This window comes from Callorhinus ursinus, unplaced genomic scaffold (assembly GCF_003265705.2).
Source record: "Callorhinus ursinus isolate GAN/ISIS: 27379988/994484 unplaced genomic scaffold, GSC_fseal_2.0 scaffold14, whole genome shotgun sequence".
Lineage (NCBI taxonomy): Eukaryota > Metazoa > Chordata > Mammalia > Carnivora > Otariidae > Callorhinus > Callorhinus ursinus.
The window spans coordinates 25,394,146-25,420,432 of record NW_027397076.1 but is presented as its reverse complement, the minus strand read 5'-3'; the positions used below and the strand labels follow the sequence as shown (position 1 = coordinate 25,420,432).

The following is a 26,287-nucleotide window of genomic DNA, read 5'->3' as shown; positions in this document are numbered from 1 at the left end:
GTTTTGAGATTTTTCAAATATGCACTTCAAACTAGTCCTAACTAATCCTATTTAATATAACAGCCTTTATTAACCCCTTAGATAAGACCTTAGATAAGGTCTATTTTCTCTATTTTAGTATTTTTCTTGAGCCTGGTCAGTAATTAAAGTTTCATTTTGTTTATTAATAATAGTAAGTTTACTCTTGCAATGAGTTTATGTAAGCTTCTAATAGTATCACAGACACAAGTAAATGAATCTCTCCTGTCAGGATCATATAAATGTCATAAATATATATATATATATATATATATATATATATATATATATATATATACATATTTTATAAAAGCTGTTTGAAGTACCTTTGCTGAGCTAAAGCAAAAATTTTAAAAATTTTTAGGTGAACAAATCTCATATTTTAGGAAATATTTCTCTGAAACATGTCCTAAAGCCCCTTTAACTGCTATGCTTTCATCTGATATATATTCTCTGAAAACATCCCCTGCCCATTTATTTTTTGAAGAGAGGGGATTGGTAATTTATCCAAAACGTTAGGGTGCCTGGGTGGCTCAGTCGTTAAGTGTCTGCCTTCAGCTCAGGTCATGATCCCAGGGTCCTGGGATCAAGCCCCACATCAGGCTCCCTGCTCCGCAGGAAGCCTGCTTCTCCTTCTCCCACTCCCCCTGCTTGTGTTCCCTCTCTTGCACTGTCTCTGTCAAATAAATAAATAAAATCTTAAAAAAAAAAAAAACTTTTAGACCAGTCATTTTTCTGGAAAATCCAGACTTGGCAGGAACAGTTTTGAAGTATAGTTGAAGATACTAGAATTTCACATAAACATTAACATAAATCAAATATAAGAATTAATGTTATTTTGAATTTTGTTAGTCAGGATAATAAAATGCATTACTAAACAGGCTATTCTGATTTATAGATTTATTTAATACGTATTCAAGGGGCACCTGGGTAGCACAGTCAATTAAGTGTCCAACTCTTGGTTTTAGCTCAGGTTGTGATCTCAGGGTCTTGAGATTGAGCCCAGGGAGTCTGCTTAGGATTCTCTCTTTGCCCGTCCCCTCCACGTTCACTAGCTCTCTCTCTCAAATAAATAAATAAATAAACCTTAAAAAAAACAAAAGGGATTCAAATTCTTTCAATACAAAATGGTACTTTATCTAAGAAAGTTAGACATTAGTGTATTTTGTCTTCCATAAAATAATTATTTTAATTATCCAGCTTACCAAAATTAACATTTCTCTCCCTAGAAGGAAACTGTAAATTATGGTAAAATATTCCATTAAAAAATAAAAACCTGTAAGGAGTTATTTATTTTATTTTTTTCTTTCAAATTTTCCTCTGGACTGGTCATCCCCTATATAAAAGGCTCCTGTCCTAATTAAAAAACAAACAAAAGTGGAAATAGACCCATAAATATAGAGAAGAAACTGATGGTTGCCAGAGGGGAAGAGGGTGGAGGGATGCACAAAATGGGTGAGAGTGGGAGGTACAGATTCCCAGTTATGGAATGAATAAGTGCTGGGGATGAAAGGTACAGCACAGGGAATATAGTCAATGGTATTGTAATAGCAATCCATGGTGAAAGGTAGTAGCTACACTTGCGGTGAGCATAGCATAATATACAGAGTTGTCAAATCACTACCTTGTACACCTGAAACTAATGATGTAACATTGTCAACTATATTTCAATTAAAAAAAAAAAAGGTTCGTTTCCCATGCACAGTATTAGTAAGCAGACATGACCTTCAATTTGCCAAATACCAGAGAGTATACATATATTCATTTAACTACTATAAAATGAGATTAGATCATATGAGCTGTCAAAAGCATGCAAAAAGAGAAGTTAGGTTACCTGATAACAAGCAACTTGTAAGTGTATTGTGTTAACATCTTAGAAAAGACTTTCAGGAAGAAAAGCCCATAAGATGTTTTATGTGAAAGATATTGATGCTGTTAAGATCGATGTATTCATGAAGTAAAAGCAACGAAGAAAAGTGGGGAGCAAAGATAATTTAGGCGGAGAAAGAGCAAGTCAGTTTGGCTAGGAAGGCTCTATCAGGGATAATGAAATATATATGGACAGAATACATAGCATGAACTTTCTTAGAGAAGACAAAGTTGTCTTTTGATCTTGGTAGTTGTGTTAGTTACTGATCATTGCATAACAAATCCCAAAATTCGGTGGCTTAAAACAACAGTGATTATTTATTATTTCTCATTTTTTCATGAGTCAGGAATTTGGGAATGGCTCAGTTGGGTAGTTCTACCTGGGAGCCTCTCATGAGGTTGCAGTCAAGAGGTTGATTGGGGCAACAATCATCTGAAGTCTTGACTACTACTACAGGATCCATTTCCAGAATATTTCACTCACATGATTGGCAAATTAGTGTTAGCTATTGGCTGGGGGTTCCTTAGCTACTCTCCATGTGAGCATTTCCGCAGGGCTGCTGGAGCACCCTCACAGCATGGCAGCTGGCTTGTGAGCAATTCCAAGAGAGCGAAGTAGAAGCTGCAATGCCTCCTGATCTCATTTTCAGAAGGCACCCACTGTCACTTGAACCTTGTATTATTCACAAAGTGCCAGTTCTAATTTGAAGGAGAGGTCTATACAAAGACATGAATTACAGGTGGTGAGAATCATTGGAGGTAATCATGGAAGTTAGAAAACAATCCAGTATTTTAATATTAGTATTATCATTATCATCATTTTTTATTATAAAAAGGCCTACCGTAGAGGCGCCTGGGTGGCTCAGTCAGTTAAATATCCGACTCTTGATTTCGGCTCAGGTCATGATCTTAGGATTGTGAGACAAGCCCCGCATCGGGCTCTGTTCTCAGTGTGGAGCCTGCTTAAGAGTCTCTCTCTCTCCCTCTCCCTCTGCTCTTCCACCACAACCCCCTCCCCGCCCCTACACCTCTCTCTCTCAAAAAAAACCCAAACAAAATAACAAAAAACCCCCAAAAAACGTACCACATACTTAGGAGTCTACTCGTCTCTAATCTTCATAATATCTCTTTACATCATTTCTTATCTTTATAAAATTCTCATGAGATAAGTTTAATTATTTTCATTTTATAGTGAGAGGACTAAAATTCAGAGTAATTAAATAACGGGCCCAAAGTCATATAGGCAGTAAGTGGCAGGATATATGTTGATCTGATTTCAAATCTTTCTACTCCTTCAAACATATATGATGCTTCTCAAAAAATATCGTCAGCTCTGGACTGATCCTGCTAGATTAAAAATGTCTGCATAGTGACCACTGTCCTTCTTAAAATAGCACAAAGTGCAGGAGATGGAGACATTAATTGACACTAATAATCCAGGTACTTAAAGGCATTTTTTCTACACTAGGTAAAATATATTTAATAACTGCTTATTTTACAAAATTCGAGTAAGATTGCCAATTTTCTTCTCATTGAACCTAAATTCAAAAAAATCTGGAGACAAGAAATTAGTGTATTTACAACTAATCATATAGTTAACCTTCTTTGTGAAGGTTTTAACACCACAATTTTCTTATGAACTTGGGATTTTGAAGATGCAAACATAACTTGGCATAAGGGCAGATATTTTATGAAAGCTAAGTGACACTGTGTAGGCCTTAATATTGAGTATTAGCTGAAGGCATATAGATAATGACTAAACACACAAGGAGGGATTATTTTTGATAACAGAATTGTGTAGTCCAGGAAGAGCAACCACCTAACACTCCTCTTCTAATGAACACTTACTGTTTTAATCAAGCTCTAATTTGAAATCAGAATTTTAAAAAAGGAACTGATTCTTTACTGCAGTGAATAATTCAGAGATTTTCTTTGATTTTACAACAATTTCTAGGTGACAGATAAATCATTAATTAATAACAAATGAATATTTCTTGACTCGGCCATCTATTAAGTCTGAATTTGGAAATTCCATGACAAACATATGCCCTAAAGGAAGAATAAGCTAAAGTTCATCATTCCTGAGCACTGGTCCTCTATTTAATCAGGTTCTCTTAGCAGTAGTTTGGAATCTTTGCAATTCATACATCACTCGGTTAAAAATTGCCCATGAAAGAAATAACTAAATGACTTCATTACAACAAATCAAAAGCATGTCTTTCTAAAATAGAACAATTACAGTTGACCCCCGAACAACATGGGTTTGAAGTGCATGGGTCCACTTTTATGCAGATTTTTTTATAGTATGGAAGTGTAAATGTTTTTTCTCTTCTTTGTGATTTTCCTAGTAACATTTTCTTTTCTCTAGTTTACTTTACTGTAAGATACAGTACATAATACACAGAACACATAAAATATATGTTAATTGACTTACTGGTAAGGCTTTCAGTCCATAGCAGGCTACCAGTAGTTAAGTTTTGAGGGAATTGAAAGCTATGTACAAATTCTCTACTGTGCAGGGGGTCAGTGCCTCAACTCCCACCTTGTTCAATGGTCAACTGTCTTGAAAACCAAAGCAAGGCCTTGTGGATATTTCACCCATTCATCAGTTGTCCTTCAAATAGAAAGTACCTTTCATAGTGCTAAAAATTCTCCATCTCCTGTCCACTGTTTCCCAATTCGTGACATTTCTGTACAGACATCACTTGGAATTCTATTTAAAATGAAAATTCTTTGGCCCTTACCAGATTTTCTGAATCATCTCTGGGGGTGGCACTTGGTAGCCCGCATTTTGGATAATTATGTATTCAGAAACTTGAGAATCCCTATAACAACTCAAAGGATCTTTTACTCTGATCCACAAGAGAGGTGGGATAATATAAACTCTAGTCAATAACATAATATCTGAAAGCCCAATTTCAATTCCCAGAAAGAATTTGCATTGACAATAGGAAGTAATTATATTCTTGAGAAACAAAGTATTTCTTTCAAATACTTGATGCTTTGACAATAATATTAATAAAAAGAACACTGTACATACACCCGTTTTACATCTGTTCATATTGAGCCCCATGGTTAGCACCTCAACCGACCCTAATAATATTTTAAAATTTATTCTTTTAAAATCCATACAAAAATAAATTATTCCTTAATTATAATCTCTCCACCAAATAAACAAAGAAAACATCCACAATCATACACATACACACTCAGACATGCTCACATGCACATGAAAGATAATGAGGCTAATCAACTATCTTCTGTCAGATAATTCATATTTTATAGTCACAGTGTCAACTTTAACCACCATATTCTCAACATAAAATGTGATACAAAATGCATTTTGTGATCTTTGGAATAATCACAGGTATCCTTTATATATTTAGACACTTATTGAGGACTCAAAATTCATTCACCTAAGAAATATATTATGTCCTTAAGGCACTCATAGTATAATGGGGAAATGGATATGGATCCCTAAATTAGATTTGTGTCATTTATTGTGATAGAGGTAAGCACAACATTTTATGATATCTTAACAGGGAGGGGGTGAACCTAACTGGGGAATGTGACATATTCATAAAAGATACATATTGCACTGAAGTCTAAAGAATTAGTGAGATTTGGGGACAAAAAAGGTAGAAAATGGGGAAAGGATGATACAGAAAGTTCTGGGAATAGTGAGGAATATCCAGATGGAAAGGACAGCTTCTTATGTCTTAAAGGAAATCTAAAATCTGTTGAGCACCACAGTCTGTCGATGGGGTACCTTACTGCAGTAAGTGGGAGAGCTCTGGGACAGAGACTGGGCAAGCCAGGCAAAACGCAAGGTATGATTCATTGAAGTCCAGTTTGGGCCAACCAAACTTCCTCTCCCTTGAATTTAAATCCCAAATATAGGGAGGTAGGTTGAGTTAACCTATCTGGTGATGACACTGTGAAGAGACTACTCTTTAGTTCATTCCAATATAGGGATGTAGAAAAGCTTCTCTGATTCTTCCATGTCTTCTCTCACATCTCCAGGACAACTTCCTTGCCCACATGATTTAAACTGCACCCTCCCACACTCCCTATCCCCTTCTGTACTAGATACATCTTTCATCCCACTAAAATATAATCTTATTTTACTTGCTCACTCTTTATCCAGTGTCTGGAACAGAACCTGGTACACAGTAGGCTGCATGAGTCAATAAAATCCTGATTCTTCTCTTTTTCCTTCAGTGTTTCCCATATCATTCTAACATACTTTTCTTTTGATGAATGAACCCAGGCTCTGTTTCTGTTGCTTGCAAAAGAGGCTTAACTGTGTTTTTTAAATGTATAGACTGCTTTCAAATGTGGTTTCTCATATCAACCCTGAGAAACATATTAACTATCCTCATTGCTTAAAATGAGGAAACTGAATCAGTAAAATTCACTCACTTTTGCCTTTTCACATGTTTCAAGTTGCAGATATGAAATACAAATCTGCTTCTTCTGCTACTTGCATTTTGTATTCGGCCTGCTCTTGATAATCCCCAATATAGAGAGTTCCCAGAGTTATCTTTGCTGACTGCCCACTGCACTATTTTATCACTGCAATAGATGTAGACTCATTTTCTATATGCAACTGAAACCGCTCCGGTTTTCACTCAGACTCACGTATTTCTGCAGTTTTCTCGCCACATATTGTGAACAATTAGAATGTATTCAAATCAAAAGAATCTTTCTTTTGAGTGGAAGAGATGGGGTCCCTTTTCCTTATTCTTTACCCCAGGCTACATATTGTCCACAATTTTCTCTATCTTTTCTTCTCAAGATCTGTTTTTCATTGAATAAGTTATTTGGCAGCATTCTATACTACAGATTTCTCTATTTTTTGAAAATGTGGTACCCTAACTGGCTATATTAAATGAAATTAAACTAATGTAATGTGAAAAGTAAGGATAATTTTCAAAATGTAATTTAGTCTGTGGCAGACTCTTCTACCTTTGTTTAGCTTACAGTGTGACTGTCCTCTATCATTATCTACAATGTCTGATTTGCTCATATTCCCCTAAATACATGTTTTATACTGTGATTTAATCTTTTTATTAAAGGCAAAACATTAAAATAAATTTGAGAATTACCTAATAGTGCAAAATATATTAACTTTGTTCATTCAGAATATTTTATGAGGTTAAAAAATCTTCAGACCTATTAAAGAACATCTATTCATTCCACATATATGTTTTTGGAGAACTTACTTTGTAGCAGGCTTCGTGAAATATTCTGGAAATGTATGTTAAATAAAAAAATTTTCTTGGAATTTGTGTCTGTAGTATGATATTATAGAAGCATTGATCAAAGCATAATTTTTCTTTGAATTTCTTTTATTTCCTTTTAAAAAAGTAAACTATAATTTTAATTAAAAATATTACTTCCTATGTTCATTATCTGAAGACAACTGTGTTCAGTCCGTTCAACATTAATCCCATAGCACTTAAGATTCCTTACTTCCTTGATATTTGCCATATCTGCCAATATTTCTTCTGATTGTAATTTCCATTTAGGGAGACTAACACAAAAATTCACTTATTAATACTGCTACAAACTTATGCTTCCAATCCCAGCCTGAGTTTCATTGCTGCTTGACAGCTGTTATCCCCAACACAGCCATTATTTCCAACCTTTCCTATTGCCCTAAAGCATATTACCTACTTATCTCATCCACTTTAGGTAAAACCATTAGGATGAGGCTATTGGATATGAACTGCCTCCACTTTCTTCCTCTCTTTCCAGCTTTTTGTTCTATCTCCTTCCCCATCCTCATTTTTTCTTCCTTAGAAAATGAAGCATCTTCCTTTCAAGGCTGTTTGAGCTTTTCCTTTAACCTCACATTTCTTGATTTCTTAGCTTTCTCTGTCCTCTATCAATAAACATGTTCAGCATCAAAGAAAATATGCAGTTTCTTTCTTGTAATGCAATTTTTAAAGTAAGAAGAGTAAATATTGGACATTTAAGATTTAGTAAAACAAACCAGTCATTGCTCTTTTCAGAATGCCATGCTAGTTCAGGATCCAAGCTGTTCATACAAACCTCATAGCTAAAGAAGTATTTTCTCTACATGATCACCAGCACCAAAAGGTACTGAATGACTGTGTCTATGTGTGCACCATCCAGCATGGGCACAGGAGCAGCATAACTAAAGATATGGAGGCCTGGGGTCCACAGCACATTTTGGAACTACAAGAAGGTATAAGACACAAAAAAATCTGGGCAAAGTCTAAGACTCTAGGGAAAGACAGAGTAGTCTGTCTAGGATGGTCCCACAGATCATGGACCTTTGGCCAGTCACAGACATGGCTGGCATACATAAATTGAAAAAAATGATCTTTTTTACCTATGTTTGTGTAATAGAGTTATTTTAAAATTCCTTACTAACTTCTAAACCAATGTTCTTTGTTGAAGTCTTTCTCAATGACACATTTGGAATTAACTGACTCTTAGTACTGCTGTACTAAGTCACTGTATTTTGAGATTCTCTATGATAATATTTATTTTGATCTGCTATGTCCTGAAAGAATTGTTCATGAAAATAATGACCACTTCCAAAGTAAGTTGTTAAGTGAAAAGAATGAATGAAAGAAATGTGTTTGCAACTATTTGAACTGCATTATATTATTGTTAAAACATTTGGTTCTTTATGCATAAAATATTTTAACATCTAAACAAAATGGTATTAAAACAAATAACATAGTTAAACAATGACAATGTATAATTCTTCAAATATAATAAATTTATACTATTTTATGATAACATATGATAACATCTTCTAGGATTTCAAACAAGGTTTCCTCTTTTAGCTTCTTTGTAAAATGAATCAAAATACACCTGTGGCTTCCTATAGGCCTATCATAACTTCAAAGATGGATCATCCGAGAAAGAGCAGATTAATGCTGTACTAAATAAGAAAAACAAAAATTCAGGATAAAAGGAAATTATACTATGTAACAGTGTAAAATTACACTGTAGTTCAAACCGTCACTTTTACACAGATTTTATCTGGTAGAGAACAACTAATTAAATATAATGTTGTTTTCTATGAATCTTCTGTATTTTTTTCACTAACATAATTGAAATTGTGAATATTTAAGCTACGGGAACTAGGTTACCTTCATTTATTTTTAATAACATTGTTCAATTTTCCATTTAACTTTGCCAACTCTGCTTTGTGATAGAACATATCATTTTGTGAATTTCTTTAAAAACATTGTACACTTTTTAGTCTTGTTAAAATGCCTAATTATTTTTGGGATGCTCAGCAGTTCTCAGACAGTTCTGCTGCCAATAATAGCATTGAATCTTCATGGCTCCCAGTAACATAACTACTTTAGATCTTTAAATATTGTATAGAGCATCCAATATACAAAGTGAGATACTCTCTTTTGGTTTTTAGATATTTTATATTTTACACTAAATTAGCCAGTTTCATAAACTGAGGATTTTAAATCTGCATTTGCATGTGTGCAAAACTTTAGATGATAGTAAGTCATAATGAAGATATAAGGTAAACTTCGAAGTAAATTTACAAAACACATTTTGAAAATACAAAAGCTATATTTATAAAAGGAACCCAAGTATATTTTCAAAAGGATACATAGTATCAATGCTCCAAAAGCTTACATTCTATAAACACAAAACTATTTTATATAAATTTAAGATCTTGGAAAGTTAATGAAATATTTTGATAAGCTCCCTTAAGTATTTAAAGTAGTAAATATGCTCTCTTAAGTGGTAAAGGTGCTCTCTTAGCATTAATTTTTTCTAATAAATTAAGCCAAAAGGAAATAGATCATTTGTAAAATAAATTATACTATTATTTGGAAAGTTTTGTTAATAATTAAAACAACAATAGCTAATCTTGATTGCGGGCCATCTTTATCAGAAGGAAATACTTTACACATGATTTCACAAATAATCCACCTACCATTCATGAGTTATTCTTATTATTTTACAATATTCAAGGGAAGGGAAAATACAGAAATGATTCTATTTGCTTATAGTCACACTCCCATAAATGGTAGAACTTGGTTTTGAATCCTGTGTTTAATTCCAAAGGACATGTTCTTAACTATTATACAATTTTATCGCTACCAATATGGTAACAGTGGAAAAGTTCACCATGAACTATAACTAAAAGTAGATTTGGAGGTAAAATTATTTAATGGAAACTTACAAGTCATAATAATACTATCTATATGTACCTTTAAAGTGAAAGCATTTTTGTCTGTGTACTTTAGGGAACCAAATAATGTACTACTGTGACTTTGGATAACTTTCCTTGAGGTAACTCCAAGATTTTTAAGTGCAGAAATTAGGTGTTTTGTTCACCATTATAAAGTCTGGCATAATGGGGATTTTCAACAAGGTGTGTTAAATGATTTCATGAATTAATAGATGAGAATTAATTTTGGGCAGTCTCCAACTTAAACATGAATTCATTCATTCATTCAAAATATAAAGACAATCTCTGTATGACAGACATTAGGCTATGTGTCAATAAAGAAATATAAGTAGTTGAGTAAAATACATCTTATGCTCTCCAGGAGTTCACAGACCAGTCTTCGAGATAAGTTAAAAATTACATGCAGTATAATAAACGGTACAACAGACATACATTAATCACTCCATGGAAGTGTAAGAAGAGGAGGATTTAACGCAAATTAAGGTTCAGGGATAACATTCAACGAGGGTGTTGGAAGGGAATGTTAGCTACCAAAATGCATTTACAAAAGAAAGCAAACACAAAAAGAGGCAGGAACATGTAACTTGAATTAGGTTCAGGGGTGATATTCAAGGAGGGGTGATAAGGAAAAGCTTTCAAACGTGTTTACGAAATAAACAAAGCACATGTAACTCGAGTCGATGATACTTCTGGGCAGGTGAACGTGTCCAAGGCTTTTGTGTCCTGCCCCATCTGCCCCATTCTCTTCATTCTTTGCCACGGTCATTTCATCCATTTCCATAGCTTTCCCTCCTCTGTAAGCAGACACCTCCCACATTTATGTCTACTTCTCAGACCTCTCTCCTGAGAGCCAAACGTGTGTTTCCAACGGGTCTATTCAATCTGTCCAAAACTGAAATAAACATACTGTTTTTCAAAGTTGTTCCTCCTCCATTTCCCTCTCTCCCTCATTAGAAACTTTGGAGGTAATCTTGCCTTGTCCTCTTTTGTGTCCTATATTTGGTAAGTTAATAAAGTCTTTTGAATGTTATCTCTTAAGAGCTCTTCTCTCATGCTTAACTTCTCTCGGCTCATCCTTGCCACTTCCAGTGTGGTCCACAGACCCCAGCTCTACTGCTTCTGATGTTGCAGCTGCTGGTGGTTATGGAGCCCTTACTAACTACCTGACACTGTACTTGGTGCATGAAATGCTTATCTCAGGAACATCTTTAATCATTTCCCTACTTCCAATTGCCCTCCCCTCCAGACGGTACCTGAAAAATGTAGCTATTTTAGCTAGATATAAGTGAAGTATATTTGTGGACCTCAGCCTGGGAATCTTACAAGCATTTATGTGTTCCTATGAGGAGGTCATTCTATACAGGGTATCAGTAATGCCTATATGATGAGGAGCAAGACATTCTTCCTTTCAATTTGCAAATCAATTCAATATCTATTTGCTAATCATGGCTGTATGTCAGGCACTCTGCTTGGTGCTAGTGATTTAACAGTGAAAAGAAGGACACAGTGCCTGTGCTTACAGAACATAAAGTCCACCAGCTTTCCATTAAGCAGAACCTCTGCAGGTGGAAGAGTTTGATTTCCTACATGAAGCTCCAAGGGCTATTCACTGATTCCCTTGGTTGGTCTCACTGATGTTCTTAAACTAACGCAAGTATATATATATTTAGGAGAGCTTTCCCCTCGATTTCTCTTTTTGTCTTTCAGTGCAATTCCAAGATATAAGTTTATTGACAATTTGGTTACTATAAAAATGAGGATGTTGTGTCAGTAAAGATAAAATGAGGAGGTGTAACCAAATGAAAGCCTTAAGTTAAAAAACCCAATGAGGCAGTAGTACAATGTTCTGAAGTGGTGGAGCACATTCCTATATGTTTATAAATCAATAGATCATTGAGTTGGAAATTATGTAGCTTGGAATACTTTTCTAATATATTTAATCATCAACACTATAGGCAGCAGAACATAGGAGAAAGAGCATGGACTTTTGGGTTCCATAATCTTGAATTCAGACAGAAGCGTCATTATTTACTCTCTGCATTATTAACCACCATTTGAAAACCTTTTGTGAGCACCAGTTTGTTAGTCTGAGTACCAGTTTTTTGGTTTGTTTTCATCTGTAATACAGGGAAATCATAACAATTAATCTGAACTTTTTTGAAAGCTACTGAGTTGTTCTCTCTGCTTTAGTCCTATCACCAAGCCAAGGCACAATCCAATATTCTAACTACACAGCATATCCAAGCCTGTAAATTCTCGCTGAAAATCTCTAAATACCAAGTCCAAGATCCTTGAAGATGACATTCAAATTTATCTTTAATTCTGGAGTTTGCACATGTCACTTTTAACCATTTCTTATCTTCAGTTTATGTTCCAGTTATACTAAACTCTGCCTTTCCCACACACCAGTCCTTTGAATGGGCTCGTCCACCTGCTTGGACCACCTCTTGTGTACCACTCATAATCATGACTACATACAACTGGATGACAGAGAAAATGCTCAATTCTCTCATTTAGCTGGGGACTTCTGCCTGCATTACAATGGAGCCACAGGGTCTGTCTTTCTTTTCTCTATAGTGCTAATTTGCCTTTATTTCTTTTTTATTTCTTAAACATATAACATGTGCCAAGAATTCTGCTAGATGCTTTCAAATGCATTTCAAAATTATCAATAGTAAGAAGTTATAATGTGCTCTAAATAATAGAAAAATAACAGTGGACTCCTAGGTAGATAGAATATTTTAAAGATATAGAATATTTTAAAGATCTGGTTCTTTGCTAAAAAGCCAGAACTACCTCAACTTCATTTGATAACAAAGATATGGTGTCCCACACTAAAAGAATTGAGTGAAATTCTTCATGCAATTGAAATTTTCAGCTTGCCCTTTAGTGTTCTATATATTTCAGGTGCTAATCCTATCTGCTGAATGGGAAATACAGATACTACTCAAATTTTAAATCTCTCTTGATAAAATATGAAAAACTCTAAGTAATAAGGAATGCAAAAGAGATACAAAGAAAAAAATCTCAAAGAGATTTTGTCTAGCTGCCATAAAAACATATTTTAAAAATAATAAAATTAAAGTTTTCCTTGATGACTCATGTACACCCATTATCGATTTTGAAGAATCCAACAGTAGTACACAAAAGCTTAGTATTAAATTGGCCTTTATATATCTTTAGATATTTTCTTTAATAATATGTAGTTATGCCTCACCAACTGCCTAGTTTTAAAAAAAAGAATTTGTTGCTGATTGTTTTAAATTTTCATATTTTAATCATTTACCTAATATATTCCCTCAGCTTATTAAACAGAGATGTTGGCAGTATCCATGATGTGCTAGGGACACAGATTGATAAAGTGTTCTTGGGGATTAAAACGAAGCATGGTAAGTGCTTCAGCAATGGTATGGACAGGTAAAGGAGCAAAGGGAAGGCACTTAATACAGCCTTCAGAGGGCGCCTGGGTGGCTCAGTTGGTTAAGCGACTGCCTTCGGCTCTGGTCATGATCCTGGAGTCCCCGGGATCGAGTCCCACATCGGGCTCCCTGCTCAGCAGGGAGTCTGCTTCTCCCTCTGACCCAACTCCCTCTCAGGTGCTCTCTCTCTCTCTCAAATAAATAAAAATCTTTAAAAAAAAAATACAGCCTTCAGAAATGTGGTGAATGAGTAAAGGATCACAGAGGAGATGGCATTTGAGAGGAGTGTTCAAGTAAAATAAAAAAATTGACCAATGGACAGGTTGAGTGAAGAGACAAAGACAGCAGAAGCATACAGACAACATTCTGGGAAAACAAAGCAAGTAAAGCAGTATGTCACATGCACTCCAGACCATGAAGAGCTTTTTATGCCAAGCGGGAGGGATGGACTTCATCCTTTAAGGACAGGGGATACCTGAAGTATTTTAAACATAAAAATCGTGATTATTATGTTGCCATATTTTGTTTTCTGTGGGTCCCAGGAGCAACAGAGTCAGCCACTCATACAGTCCTGGCAGTTAATGTTATTAATGCTAGGATTAAATGGCAAAGAAATGTATTCTAAACAGAAATAACTCCTCTGTGGACTCAACAGATAAAGTTGCTCCCATCAGAAGTAAATTCCTTTGGTTGGAGGAAGTAGTTTGCAACCTTTATTTTGTTCTGTTTTTGATAATACCATGCCATTTGTTACTATTGTTCATAAAACTTGCATAGACCTCCAATGACTAAAACTGGTTAATATAGAATCAAGAAACATTAAGAACCTCAGGATGCATTCTTCTTCCCTACTGTCTCTAGCAACTATTGACAAACTCTCATGAAACCTTAGGGCTGTGCAGATACAGTTTGGAAACCACTAGGTGAAGACAGTTAATCTCTGGGAAATGAGGGGTAGTGTGCTGGACACCAATACCTCTGGGAGGTTCACCCATTAAGCCATGATTAGCCAATCGAGAGATTTAACAAAGTACATAGATGGCTTTACTTGCAAAAATACAAGTTAAATCATGTTGGGGCATCATTTTTATGGACATAAAATTAAGAGGAATTTACTGCATTCATATGTAGAGCATATGTATATCCATTTAATTTGTTTTGAAGAATATTTCCCATTTATACACATTTGAGTGCCATAAATTGGCCGTTCTGATGCATACAAACATGATAATCAATTTTTTCTCCTATAGTAGCATTTAATCTCAATTTTTGTCTAGGCAACTACATTCTAGAACTTGATTTCTGGTGATAAATAATTCACTAAACATATAGTGCAGATTGAGTTTTGGCATCATCCAGGATCCAGGCACCTCTGAATAAAAAAAAAAAAAAAAAAAGCAGATACACGTATATGCATACGAAGATAGAAATGAGATCTCACATATAAGGAAATTAACTTAAGTGTTAGATAGTCTATACAAAAACCATATTTGCATGTGTATGTACAAGTACAAATATATTTGACTAAATTAAACTGCAGTGAAAAAGAAAATCTTGTAATTAAAATAGCCTTCAGCTTATTTGTTGCCTTGTTACCTTTGAACTGTCCAGGTCAAATACATTTTAAATCTTATTCTTAAAATTTGGTAATGTACAATTTCAGCAAAAATGACAGGACAGTTTGAACATTTAATGAGAAAATGGAACTGAAACTCAATATTATTCATGCTAAGCTATCTTAAATGCTTTTGCATATGTTAACTTTCGTGCTAAAATAATTTTAAGAAAGTAAGCATTAAAATCTCAACTCCTTGATGCAGAATCATCTCCGAAATGCATTTATGTCATTCCATAATGAGAACCGCTTTTGAAAATTTAACTGATCATTTTCAAAGACACATTTTTTTTGAGAAATGGTCTGTTACTTCTACAGCATCTCATTTCTTATAACAGTATTTCAACCAAAGAAAATATATTGCCTTAAAATAGGTTAAGGCTTATAAAGAAGAAAAAATAATCATGTTCAATTCGGCCCTTTGAAAATAAAAGCCAAGAGTCAACTTTTATAAATCTTTACCTTCCATGCTTTAAAAACTATCTTTTTTTCTTCCTTCTCTTCTACCACAAACAGAAGCAAACAATAGCAACAAAAAGTTAAACACTCACTGCCTATTATCATAAATGTCAGGATCAAATATCACCTTATGAATTAAAAATGTGGAACAGAGTTCATATTTGTCAACAAACATTTCTATTTATCTAAATTCCTAGAGTTCTTAAACGAATCGTTATAACATCAACAACAAAAAAAGTGAGTGTTTAAAAATCATTCCAGTGTATTTTCAAAGAAAATCACCTGCCAAGAAAGGTGTCAGGAAGATCTTTACTGAAGGAATTGTAAAAAGCCTGTGTCATGACTGAGCATATGGAATTTACTGACCCTTAAACTTTAAGAGACTGAACTAGAATACCTAATGTCAAAAGCTGTCCCAAAGAGCCAGACCACAGGATATTGTAAAGAGTGTTTATATCTCAGTGTACAGAGGAGAAAAAAAAAAAATTCTGTAGAACAGCCCCAGGGCACTTGCATTTTGAGTCACTGCCACAATAAGCAGATCGCCACTGGGAAGTGAATATATTCTGTAACAGCACAGACTTGCACTATCAGTGGACATCAGTGTAAAGCAGGAGAGGCACCAGGATTAAAAATAGAAGTATAAAAAGGGGAGAGAGATGGAGTAATTATATTTGCTGCTTATAGTTTGCAAAGGCAAAAGACGTTAATAAATCAGATATGCATTTATTCAGAGCCCTCTTTTAAAAGAATTCTGACTACCTCTACTGTATTAATTCTCTAGGTCTTTATATATATATATTTTTCAGAACATTATAACTATATAGCTATAATAATTAAATGCTGGGCTGTTTATTTTCACATACAGTAAAATACACAGAGAGAAGAGGTTCATTTTCCCTTTTCATGTAATGATGATATGACTGAATTACAAAGTCAACCTTAGTACTAAAAGATGCAGTTTGAGGATAAAATGAGGAAGAATCTGATTTAGTTTAGACTTAACCATTTTTTAGATTGATGACTGATTTATTCACAGGCAACTGAAATACATTTAGTAGGTAACAGCTTTGTAACTCACATTTATATTTATGTTATAAATCATTTTGACTTTCTGGTAACACAGAAAATCTTCCATCTTCATGAGTTTCTACTTTATCTCAAATTGTAAAGCATACTAAACGTGGTATTTAAGCCTCTTATATTAGTGATTACTTGTTTATTGCACGTGTAACAAAATGAAATAATAGAAATTTGGTTAAGCTATGTATATGAAATATAAAAGGTTTTTCTAAGCCCAGAGGAGACAGTTTTTAAAGTCCCATTATATGTCCCTTAGTTCTATTCTCTCTGTGATATATAAGAGAAGTAACTCTGTAATGTTCACCATATGATAGCCATAAATAACAGTATCAGGACACACATCTCATAAACCCTCAAGGATGATACAGTAGCAAATTTTAAATTCCCTGTGAAAATTAAGTGTTCATTATTATTTTGCTTGAATTCACACAGAATCCTAATGCCATCCTATTTCCATATTTTAAAAATATAGATTAAGCTGACATGCACATAATCCATTTCTTACATCCTCTTTAACACTTTCACACTTTGCAGTTTTCCTTTGCTTATATTTGCCTTTATTAAAAGTTTGACTATACATTAACTTCCTAAGTAGCGAAGCCATTTAAAACACACTTACTTGAAAAGTGTAAAACCGGGTCCCATTAGGAGGATGCACTTTAGGGGAGCCAGAAACGGTGTTCATATCCGAGAAAATCATTTCTGATCACAGAGACAGTATAATCCACAAGGAGCTACAGATGCGGAGCAGAGAGCTTAGCGTACAGATAAATCCGTGCATCATTGAGGGAGGCTAGAGGGTAAAATGAAATCTGCCCCATCCTTCATAGATACACAGTGATAGCATTTTGAATCTTTCTCCTGCGTTTGAAATCTAAGCTGAAAGATTATCAGCCACCGACCTTTTGTGCAGCTAGTTCTTTAAAACATATAATGTTTTTTTAAAAAAATTAAAACACAGAAGGGAAAAAGCAAGAACCAACAATAAATGGAGCTTGTGAAGAATCTGGCAGTGCTGTGGACCTGCCCATCTGTTCTCAGTGATAATCACCTCCCTCTACCACAGTCTAGCAGAGTGATTATGCTAAATATCCTGGTTAACCAATAACATACAGTTTCATTTCAGGGAAGCGTGCACAGTGTAATTCAGAGGACCTCTTCTGACTAACCTGAAGCATGTTTCATATGCCGTTTAAAGCCGTATTTAGTAACAAATTCTTGTTCTACACTCTTATTTCTGTATGTTTCCAAATCTCTTTGTTACTCCCAGTCTTTTCAACAAGATTTTAGACTTTTGTACAAATCCTTTTCTTTTACAGTGAAGAGTTCTTTTTACATTTATAGATCAAAGCATATTATAGCTGGCTAGAACACTGAGGCTCAAAGCATACAATTCAGTAAAGCTATACAATACTAGGAATATTATCAAATAAAATGCATTAAATATTTCTACTTTTCTGAACTCTCAAAGAACATCACAATATGGACATAATCATTATTCTCCCTACCCCATTTTAACTCAAAAATTCAGTAAGTTTCATAATTAATGGCTAAAGAAGTCCAATACACTTGTTTAAAAATCAAAACTTTATCTCTCATATATAGAAAGAAGAAATCAAAAAATATTTTAGCTACATGAAGATTTTTAACTCAATATCCAAAAACATTAAATGCAAAGGTCTAGACTACATTGCAAATCATGTCCATTTTTTTATGTCTTTTAACACAAAGTATTCAGTCTGGATAAAAGATCATATTCAGATGACTTTACACTTTTTAGAGGTAAAAATAAATGCTCCATTTACACATGGTTCAAAGGTGGAGACTTCAGGAGAACAGAGAAGAGAACGAGCCAAAAGCGGTGTCTTTGTGAATGTATCTAAGATGGCATACTTATACATAATTAAGAACCAGGAACCACCTGCTTTGAACCTGAAGACTATAAAAAGAGTATGATGGTGATGGGCTCTCAAAACTTAATTATTCATTTATATCTTTATTCTCCAATTATGATTCAGATTTATAATATCAATGAGGAGGAAGCAGAAAAATCACTCTCCGTTCCTTAGATAGGGGTCCCACATTCTGGTAAATTCAGCAGGTAGGTAGTTATTTACCCAGCAAACTGCTAAATAAGCCAGAAGATAATTTTTAAACAAATGTTTAATTTGAGAATAATTTTAAATTTATGGAAAAGTTGTAGAACTAGTACAAGAGTTCCCATATATCCCTCACCCGATCTCCCTAACTGTTAACATCTTACATTACTATGGTGCATTTGTCAAAACTAAATAACTGTTATTGGCACATTATTATCAAATAAACTCCAGACTTCACTTGGATTTCACTAGTCTTTCCATTAATGTCTCTTTTCTGTTCTAGTTTCCAATCCATGTTTATTTAGTTTCCGTGTCTGCCCAGTTTCCTCTGGTCTGTGACACCTTCTCAGCTTTTCCTACTTTTTCATTATCTTGATGGTCTTTAGAAGACCATCAAGTACTGGCCAAGTATCCCCTAGGCTATCCTGCTCTGATGCCTATATTAATTTTATTTGATGTTTCCCTCATGATTAGACTCAGGCCATGGGCTTTAGGGAAGAATACCACAGAGGTAAAGTGTCCTTCTCATCATATATTAATGAACTGACCTCATCACATCATTATGCAAGTATACAATATCCACATATCACTAGTAATATTAACCATCACTTGGCAAGATGGCATTTGCCAGGTTTCTCTACTGTAAAGTCACTATTTTTTCCTTTCCATACTCTATTCTTTGGAAGTTGGCCACTAAGTCTAGTACATCCTCAAAGAAGTGATAGAAAGTGGTGAAATTAAGCTTTACTTCCTGGTGGAGGGTAGTGTTTATATGTATTAAGTAGAATTCTTCTATGGAGAAGATTTGCCTCATCTATAATTATTTCTTCAATAATTTAATTGTATCAGTATGGACCCATGTATATTTATTTTATACTTATAATTTATTTTGATGCTCAAATTGTCCCAGCTTTGGCCACAGAGAGCTCCTTCAGACTGGCTATTTCCCTTTGATGTGCTCCCATCCATTTGTTTTTTGAGCACTCAAACGACTATTTTTTTTACAATTTTTTTTCTCCTGTATGAGTCACCTATTTGCTAAAAGTATTAGTCATCATAACTATAACTCTACCACTGCAATTTAAGTTGAAAAGTCATGTTTTCTTTTTCCATGATTATTTAATCAGCCATATTACTATATATGTTGGTAATCAGTGATCTATGTAAAAAATTTTGATTTTTCTCACTCAAAAATATATGTTGGGATCATATTTCTTCCTATGGTTAGTGGGGCCATGTAAGTTGTACTCCTCAAAGAGCTGTTAGTGGAAATAATGTCTCAAAAACAACTGTGAAGGTTCTTGGGAATCCAGGTTTTAAAGGAATTTTTTTTTCCAAATAGATTATTATGCTGTAAAAAATCTCCATGTGTTTTATGCTTATCTGTTAATTGGTTCTGATATAATATAGACCAGACGATTCTCTAGATTTCTTATTATTTTTTAGAGGGGCCAATAAATCAAATATTTCTAGTATAATATTACATATTCCTGGTATAATCTCATATATTTGCTGAATTTGCATCAACCAACAAACTGTTTTAGCAAGGAACTCTAAAGCTTTTGGCCAAGAAGAGTACAAGTTTTTCTTTTCCATAGTTTTTGTGTGGGGAGGGGAAAGAAGGCAGTATGAATTAATGTTGAAAGAAGCTGGAAGGAGAAACAGTATTAATATATAATTATTTTAAATACAGTGCTTTACTCTAAATGTTGTGGAAATTGTCAAAATATACATTCCTTCCCAAATTTTTGTTTTCTAAGTGGGCTATTTATGATAATGACAGTATATCATTGTTCTGAGGGTTTATTTAAAGACAACTCAAGTTTCTTTCTCTGCCTGGCAGCAATAGTGAAGGTAGTGTCCATGTCTAAAAATTGAAAGGATACAGAATCTTGCCTTGTCCATTGTGGTTGTAGAAGTCTGGTACTGTTTCTAATGGAGGAATAATTCTAAAAGATCCAGTCTCTGTCCTCAAGGAACTTTCAATTTGGTGGGAAGGATATCAACTAGTAAGAAGTTGTTAACTATCAAGACAACTGAAATGCAATTTAATGAGTTTTAATGACTGACTTAACGTAAAGAAGATTGAGTTCATCTGAAAAGCACCCAACTCGAGGGATATATCAAAGTGACCCTAGGAAGAGCAGGAGGTTGAAGTCTTTCTGAAAAGAAGAATAAAAGCATGAAAAGATACAAAATGTTTGGGGAAATATGGCTGAAAACATTTCGGGGCATATGAGGTAACTGTGTTAGACGTGTTTTTTCATATACAAATGTTTTCTCAAGTGAAATTCGTAAAGAGACTTAATATGGTTAACACCCTATTTCTATGAAATCAAGTAAAGTTAGAACATTCTTGTCTCAAAAAATATATGAAATGTAGAGACATATTTTCATACTTTTGGTTAGTATATTTTGACATCTTTCTTAAGTTTTCCAAATAGCTTTCCAAGATTTTTTGGCTTGTCAAGAAACTTCATTCTTAGTTTGATTGAGTTCAATTTATAATAAGACTATTTTAAGTATTAACTTGAAAGTAAAAGTATACAGTACAGTATTACTATGTGAAATAAAATTTAATGTGCTTATGGTAGCAGTCATTAGGTTCTGGGCAATGTCTATCAACCATATAAAGGGTAAATAATATGTCCACTTCAATTACTACACCCAGACCACCCCCCAAAATCTCTCAAGGTATATCTTTTCTCAGGATAGGTAAATTAAGAATATGAACTCTAGAAGATTTAATTCCAGCTATCTCAACCCCTTGGATTTTTACAGAAAGAAACTGAAGATGAAAAAGTAAAAGGATAACTCAATTACACTTTCTTAAAAATGGGTAAAATAAAATCCTGAAGCCAGACACTTGTTCTTAATAGACTTACAGAGAAGATTCCCAGAAGTCATCTAATATACCCCTCGGCCTCTGAGAATAGTTACTCCTAAGCCTTCTGAAATGTATGTTATCAGCTTGGTTTTATAAAAAGTTCAAAAAAATACTTTAGAGCCTACTATTTCATATACTGTCAGGAAGATTCAGCTCACACATTTTTTATAGCCCCTCAATATAACTTTTTGAACAAATAACTGTTAGATATATTTTACTTCAAGACAAGCAATTCAATACATCTTTTCTTTTGTTCATTTATGGGTATTTGATAAGAAGCTCAAAAATTTGCTAGAGTGATAAGAATTTGGAGAATTAAGGAAATACACTGAAAGGGCTGTTCATTTGCTCTTAGTTCCTGATAAATGCCCAGAGGGGAAAATGCCATACTGGACAAAGAATACGAAGGAAAGAGAGAGAGAAAGGGAGGGAGGAGGGAAGAGAGGAGAGAGATCGCTACAATTTACACCATCACACTATAGGATAACAAAGAATTTTCTAGCCAAGCGTTCAGTTAGAAGTCATGCCAGATGGAGTGAAATTTGGAGTCCAGATGGGCAAATACATCCTAGTGATCCATATGGATGGCATGTGGAAGCTAGTTAGGTACATATTGCCAGCTAGATTATCTATCTTATCTATCTATCTACTAAATATATATTCTTATTTATGCACCTCAAACTATATCTGCTTCCTTCTCTTCATATTATGACTTCTACAAGATTCAGCAAAGATGATCTTATGTAGAAAGCCAACAACTCTAAGTTTACTTTTGCACACTGCCTCTGTTTCCTTCCTGACAGTCACAGCTGGTTGTACACAAGTTTGTAGGTTTTGTTCACTCATTCATTTATTCACTCATTTATTCAACAAATTTTTACTGAGGAGCAATGAAGTACCAGACACCTATTACAGTTAGAATAGAGATGAAGGGCAGGTGAAGTGAGAGGAAACACCGCATTTGTAGCCAGCCAGTGAAATACTCCATCCAACAGGTCTAATCAGTTCTAGCTGTGAGAGCTTGCATTGGAGGATCCCAATGAGAAAACAACAACAAACAAAACAAAACTTCTAATGCCTCAAAGACTTTCTTCCGAGTTCAGGAGATATTTCTAAGCTACCTAACCGTTCACTGAGGGTGTCTCAAATAAAGACAATATTTAGAATCCTTTGTGATCCCTTGAGATTTGTAGTCATTCAGACTAAAGAAATAAATACAAATCAAGCATACTGAAACTTACAAGCTTCCATTTATAACAAGATAAAAATATTAAATTTGCCTTTAATCCACATCTTGATGATCATGCGCTCGTTTTTAAAAACATAATCTCATGAAATCTTACATATGTATATATCTAGATATAGGCATGCATGTAGACGTGTATATACCTATGTGTATGGATGTTTTTGGGTGTGCATGTACTTGTACTTATGTATATGTATGTATAATGCAATGCACAAACACACCTACATACATACTGTCTTCAAAACTCAAATTAGAAAATTTTAAAAGGGTATCTTCTTTCCATACTATTTCTTCTTCTTCTTTTTTTTTTTTTAATTTATTTTTCAACAGAGAGAGAGAGAGAGACAGAGAGAGAGGGAACAATAAGCAGGGGGAGTGGGAGAGGGAGAAGCAGGGGCAGGGAGCCCGATGTGGGACTCAATCCCAGGACCCTGGGATCATAACCTGAGCCGAAGGCAGACACTTAACGACTGAGCCACCCAGGCTCCCCAAACTATTTCTTCTTTGCACTTTGGTTTCTCTTTGCTTGAATGGCGTTTTTCACAAATATTTACATGTATTATAATAGTCCATAAACATCTTCATGCTTAAATTAAAAATATTAAATTGTATGAAATTCAGGCTTGAGTTTTGTTTTGGTCCTTTAACTGAAAAAAATATTGATGGATTGGAACTTTATAATTCTATGACACAATAATTTTACTGTATTTTGTTAAATTTATCTCATGTTCTAAAATACATGTCATTAGCCTGTTTTTGCAAAAACCACAATAAAGTTCTATGGCAGGACATTATTTCTTCATCTACCACTATGAATATCAAATGCCCACATAGTTTAAGGTTTTATAATACCTGAAGGGGTTTCTGAGTTCTGACTTTTATAAACATAAATACAGTGAGTTGAGAAACACTGGGTCCATTCTATGGCATGAGAACTACACATAGATTATTACATATTGAACTTAAACATGGTTATGCCCTACATGCCCTATTTTATAGTATAGTTTTGATATTAAGTTTCACTTTTCCCTAGAAATTGGCAAAATTCTTAGCGATTTGTGGCCAATATTTCCACTGTGGATAAATCTATATTTTCTACTTTAGTTACTGTCCAGTTTCCATATATGTCCTCTGTTACTATATACCATAATTATTGCATCAGGATAAAAAAAAAAATTCTTGGTCACTGACATAAAATTTTGATTTTATTTTTTAAACCAGGAAGCATAGTTTCTAAAGTTGAGATGAAGTAAGAGTCCTTAATATGCAAAAGTTGTCTTGTATAGAATTTCTTGTCTATCACTAACAAGAACCAGCACAAGGCAAGGCATAGAGTAGGCATCCGATAAATATTTGGGAAATGCTTGAAACAAATCTTCCTCTGGCTGTTTGCTTCTGTCTTTTTATGAGTCGTATCTTAATGGTAATTATCTCATTTTGACTTACTGACTAGTCCTGAGAACTCAAAAATGCTTATTCTAATTCCCAGATTCTTACAGTTAATATGTGGTATACCGAACATTCAAAGTTTGGGCTATTTGTACTGCTTGGTACATAACAGTCAAGTTGTTGGCGAAGGGATACTCGGGTGACTCAGTCAGTTAAGCACCTGACTCTTGATTTCAGTTCAGGTCATGATCTCAGGGTCATGGGATTGAGCCCCACGTCGGGTTCCATGCTCAGCATGGAGTCTGCTTGTCCCTCTCCCTTACTCCTCCCCCTGTTCATGCTTTCTCTCTTTCTCTCTCTCAAATAAATAAAATTTTTAAAAAATAGTCAAGTTGTTGGTGAATAAATGAACAAAAAAAGAGAATGTATAAATCCAGATATTCTAACTACCAACCCATATTGTTTGTATTAAATAATGCTGCCTAGTAGTTTAGTAAATAGATTTTTCTTTAAAAAAACAATTTCGAAAATAGATTGAAAAAATAAATTTGCAAACTTACATGCATCCATCCATTCAAATGTACATACAGATAAAATCATCTCCATCACACATTCACAGAGTATTGGGAGAAATATCACAATAAAGAAAAAGAAGAAAGGTATGGTCCAACAAACAAAACAGATGTTCTGATGCTCTTCATAGAGTTCACTTTATGTTAAATACTTTGTTTATACCATCTCAGAAGATACAGGTTTAACTGATAGGATAACAGGAAGAGAAGAATCATGATAGTAACCAAGGCTGTGCAAGAGCTTTTAGGATAATGCTATCATAGCTATCTTGGAATAATAGAACATTTAAAAAAAACATTTTAATTTATATGGATGGACACTCCACTCACAATCCCATGTTTAAGATTAGAAAGATTACAAGATTACAGAAACAAAGGCAATATTAGTGAAAACACTGAAATAGACTGAAGCAATCTTTAGACTATCATTTCTTATTCTTTACATTCTCTACTGCCTCAGTTGTCATGGTAGCAAGTATTTTATTTTCTCCTTAATTTTACTTTTTCCAAGAATTTCATTTGAAAGACAAAGCCAATCACGATCCTGTTTTATTTTCATTAAGGGCAATAACAATAGCTCAATAGTTGCTATTTATTGAATGATATTACAGGGAAGCCAGAGTTGCCTTTTATAAAACCCTCTGAAGGAGGTATTCCTCAGTTATATATAAGGAAACAAAGTCTTAGAGAAATATAACTTGTCTAAAATCACACTTAGACAAATGGCAAAGTCATATCATTTGAAACCAGGTCTAGCTGGTTACAAAAGTCCCCCATAAATCAAAATTACATCTTGGTACTGTTTTATCTGCCACTAATTTTAATTCAGGACAGAATATGAAAAAGGAATTGATAAATTTCTAATTGATTACATATGTCAAAGAATTCTTCGGTGACTGGCTATCTGATGAACTATTTTAATTTTATGGAAGTATTCAGATTTTCCTGATGAATCAGATGTGGGTTGTGAAAGGCAAAAAGGAATCCAGAACGACTACAAGGTCTTTGGCCTGAGCAGTGAAAGGATGAAATTGCCACCAAATGAGATGAAGGCTGTGAAAGAAGCAGGTTTGGGAAAAATTCAATCGCTCAATTTTGCACATGTTGAGTTTGAGGTTTCTATTAGTCATCTAAATAGAGATGTCACGTTGGCAGTTGAATATACAAATCTGGAGACCACATTAGCATGCAGACTGAAAACCAAAAAACTGGAATGAAGTCATCAGGAAGTGAATGCAAATAGACAAGAGAAGTGGTCCAAACCCAAGCCTTAGTGCACTCCAACAATAAGAATCCTGAGCCAGCAAGGGAGAATGAGTAGGAATCAACCAGTGACGTGGGATGCGGGGAGACCAAGAGAGGGATGTGTCCTAGAAGTCGAGAGATTGACATGAATCAAGTAGGCAAGACGATCATCTGTATCAA

At 34.4% G+C, this 26,287-nt stretch overlaps 1 protein-coding gene across 23 annotated transcripts in view; it reads right to left on the bottom strand.

Moving 5' to 3' along the window:
* Positions 1 to 26,287, bottom strand: part of PPFIA2 (PTPRF interacting protein alpha 2) — a 467,388-nt gene that overhangs the window by 293,460 nt on the left and 147,641 nt on the right. For 4 of the 23 annotated variants that reach the window (XM_073900599.1, XM_073900600.1, XM_073900603.1 and 1 more), the window contains exon 1: positions 17,289 to 17,693. The exons of the other annotated variants lie outside the window; for them this stretch is intronic. In XM_073900599.1, coding sequence (XP_073756700.1) covers positions 17,289 to 17,369 — 81 coding nt within the window. In that variant the 5' untranslated portion in view covers positions 17,370 to 17,693. Of the gene's footprint in view, positions 1 to 17,288; positions 17,694 to 26,287 lie in introns of those variants that run through there. 23 annotated transcript variants of the gene reach the window in all.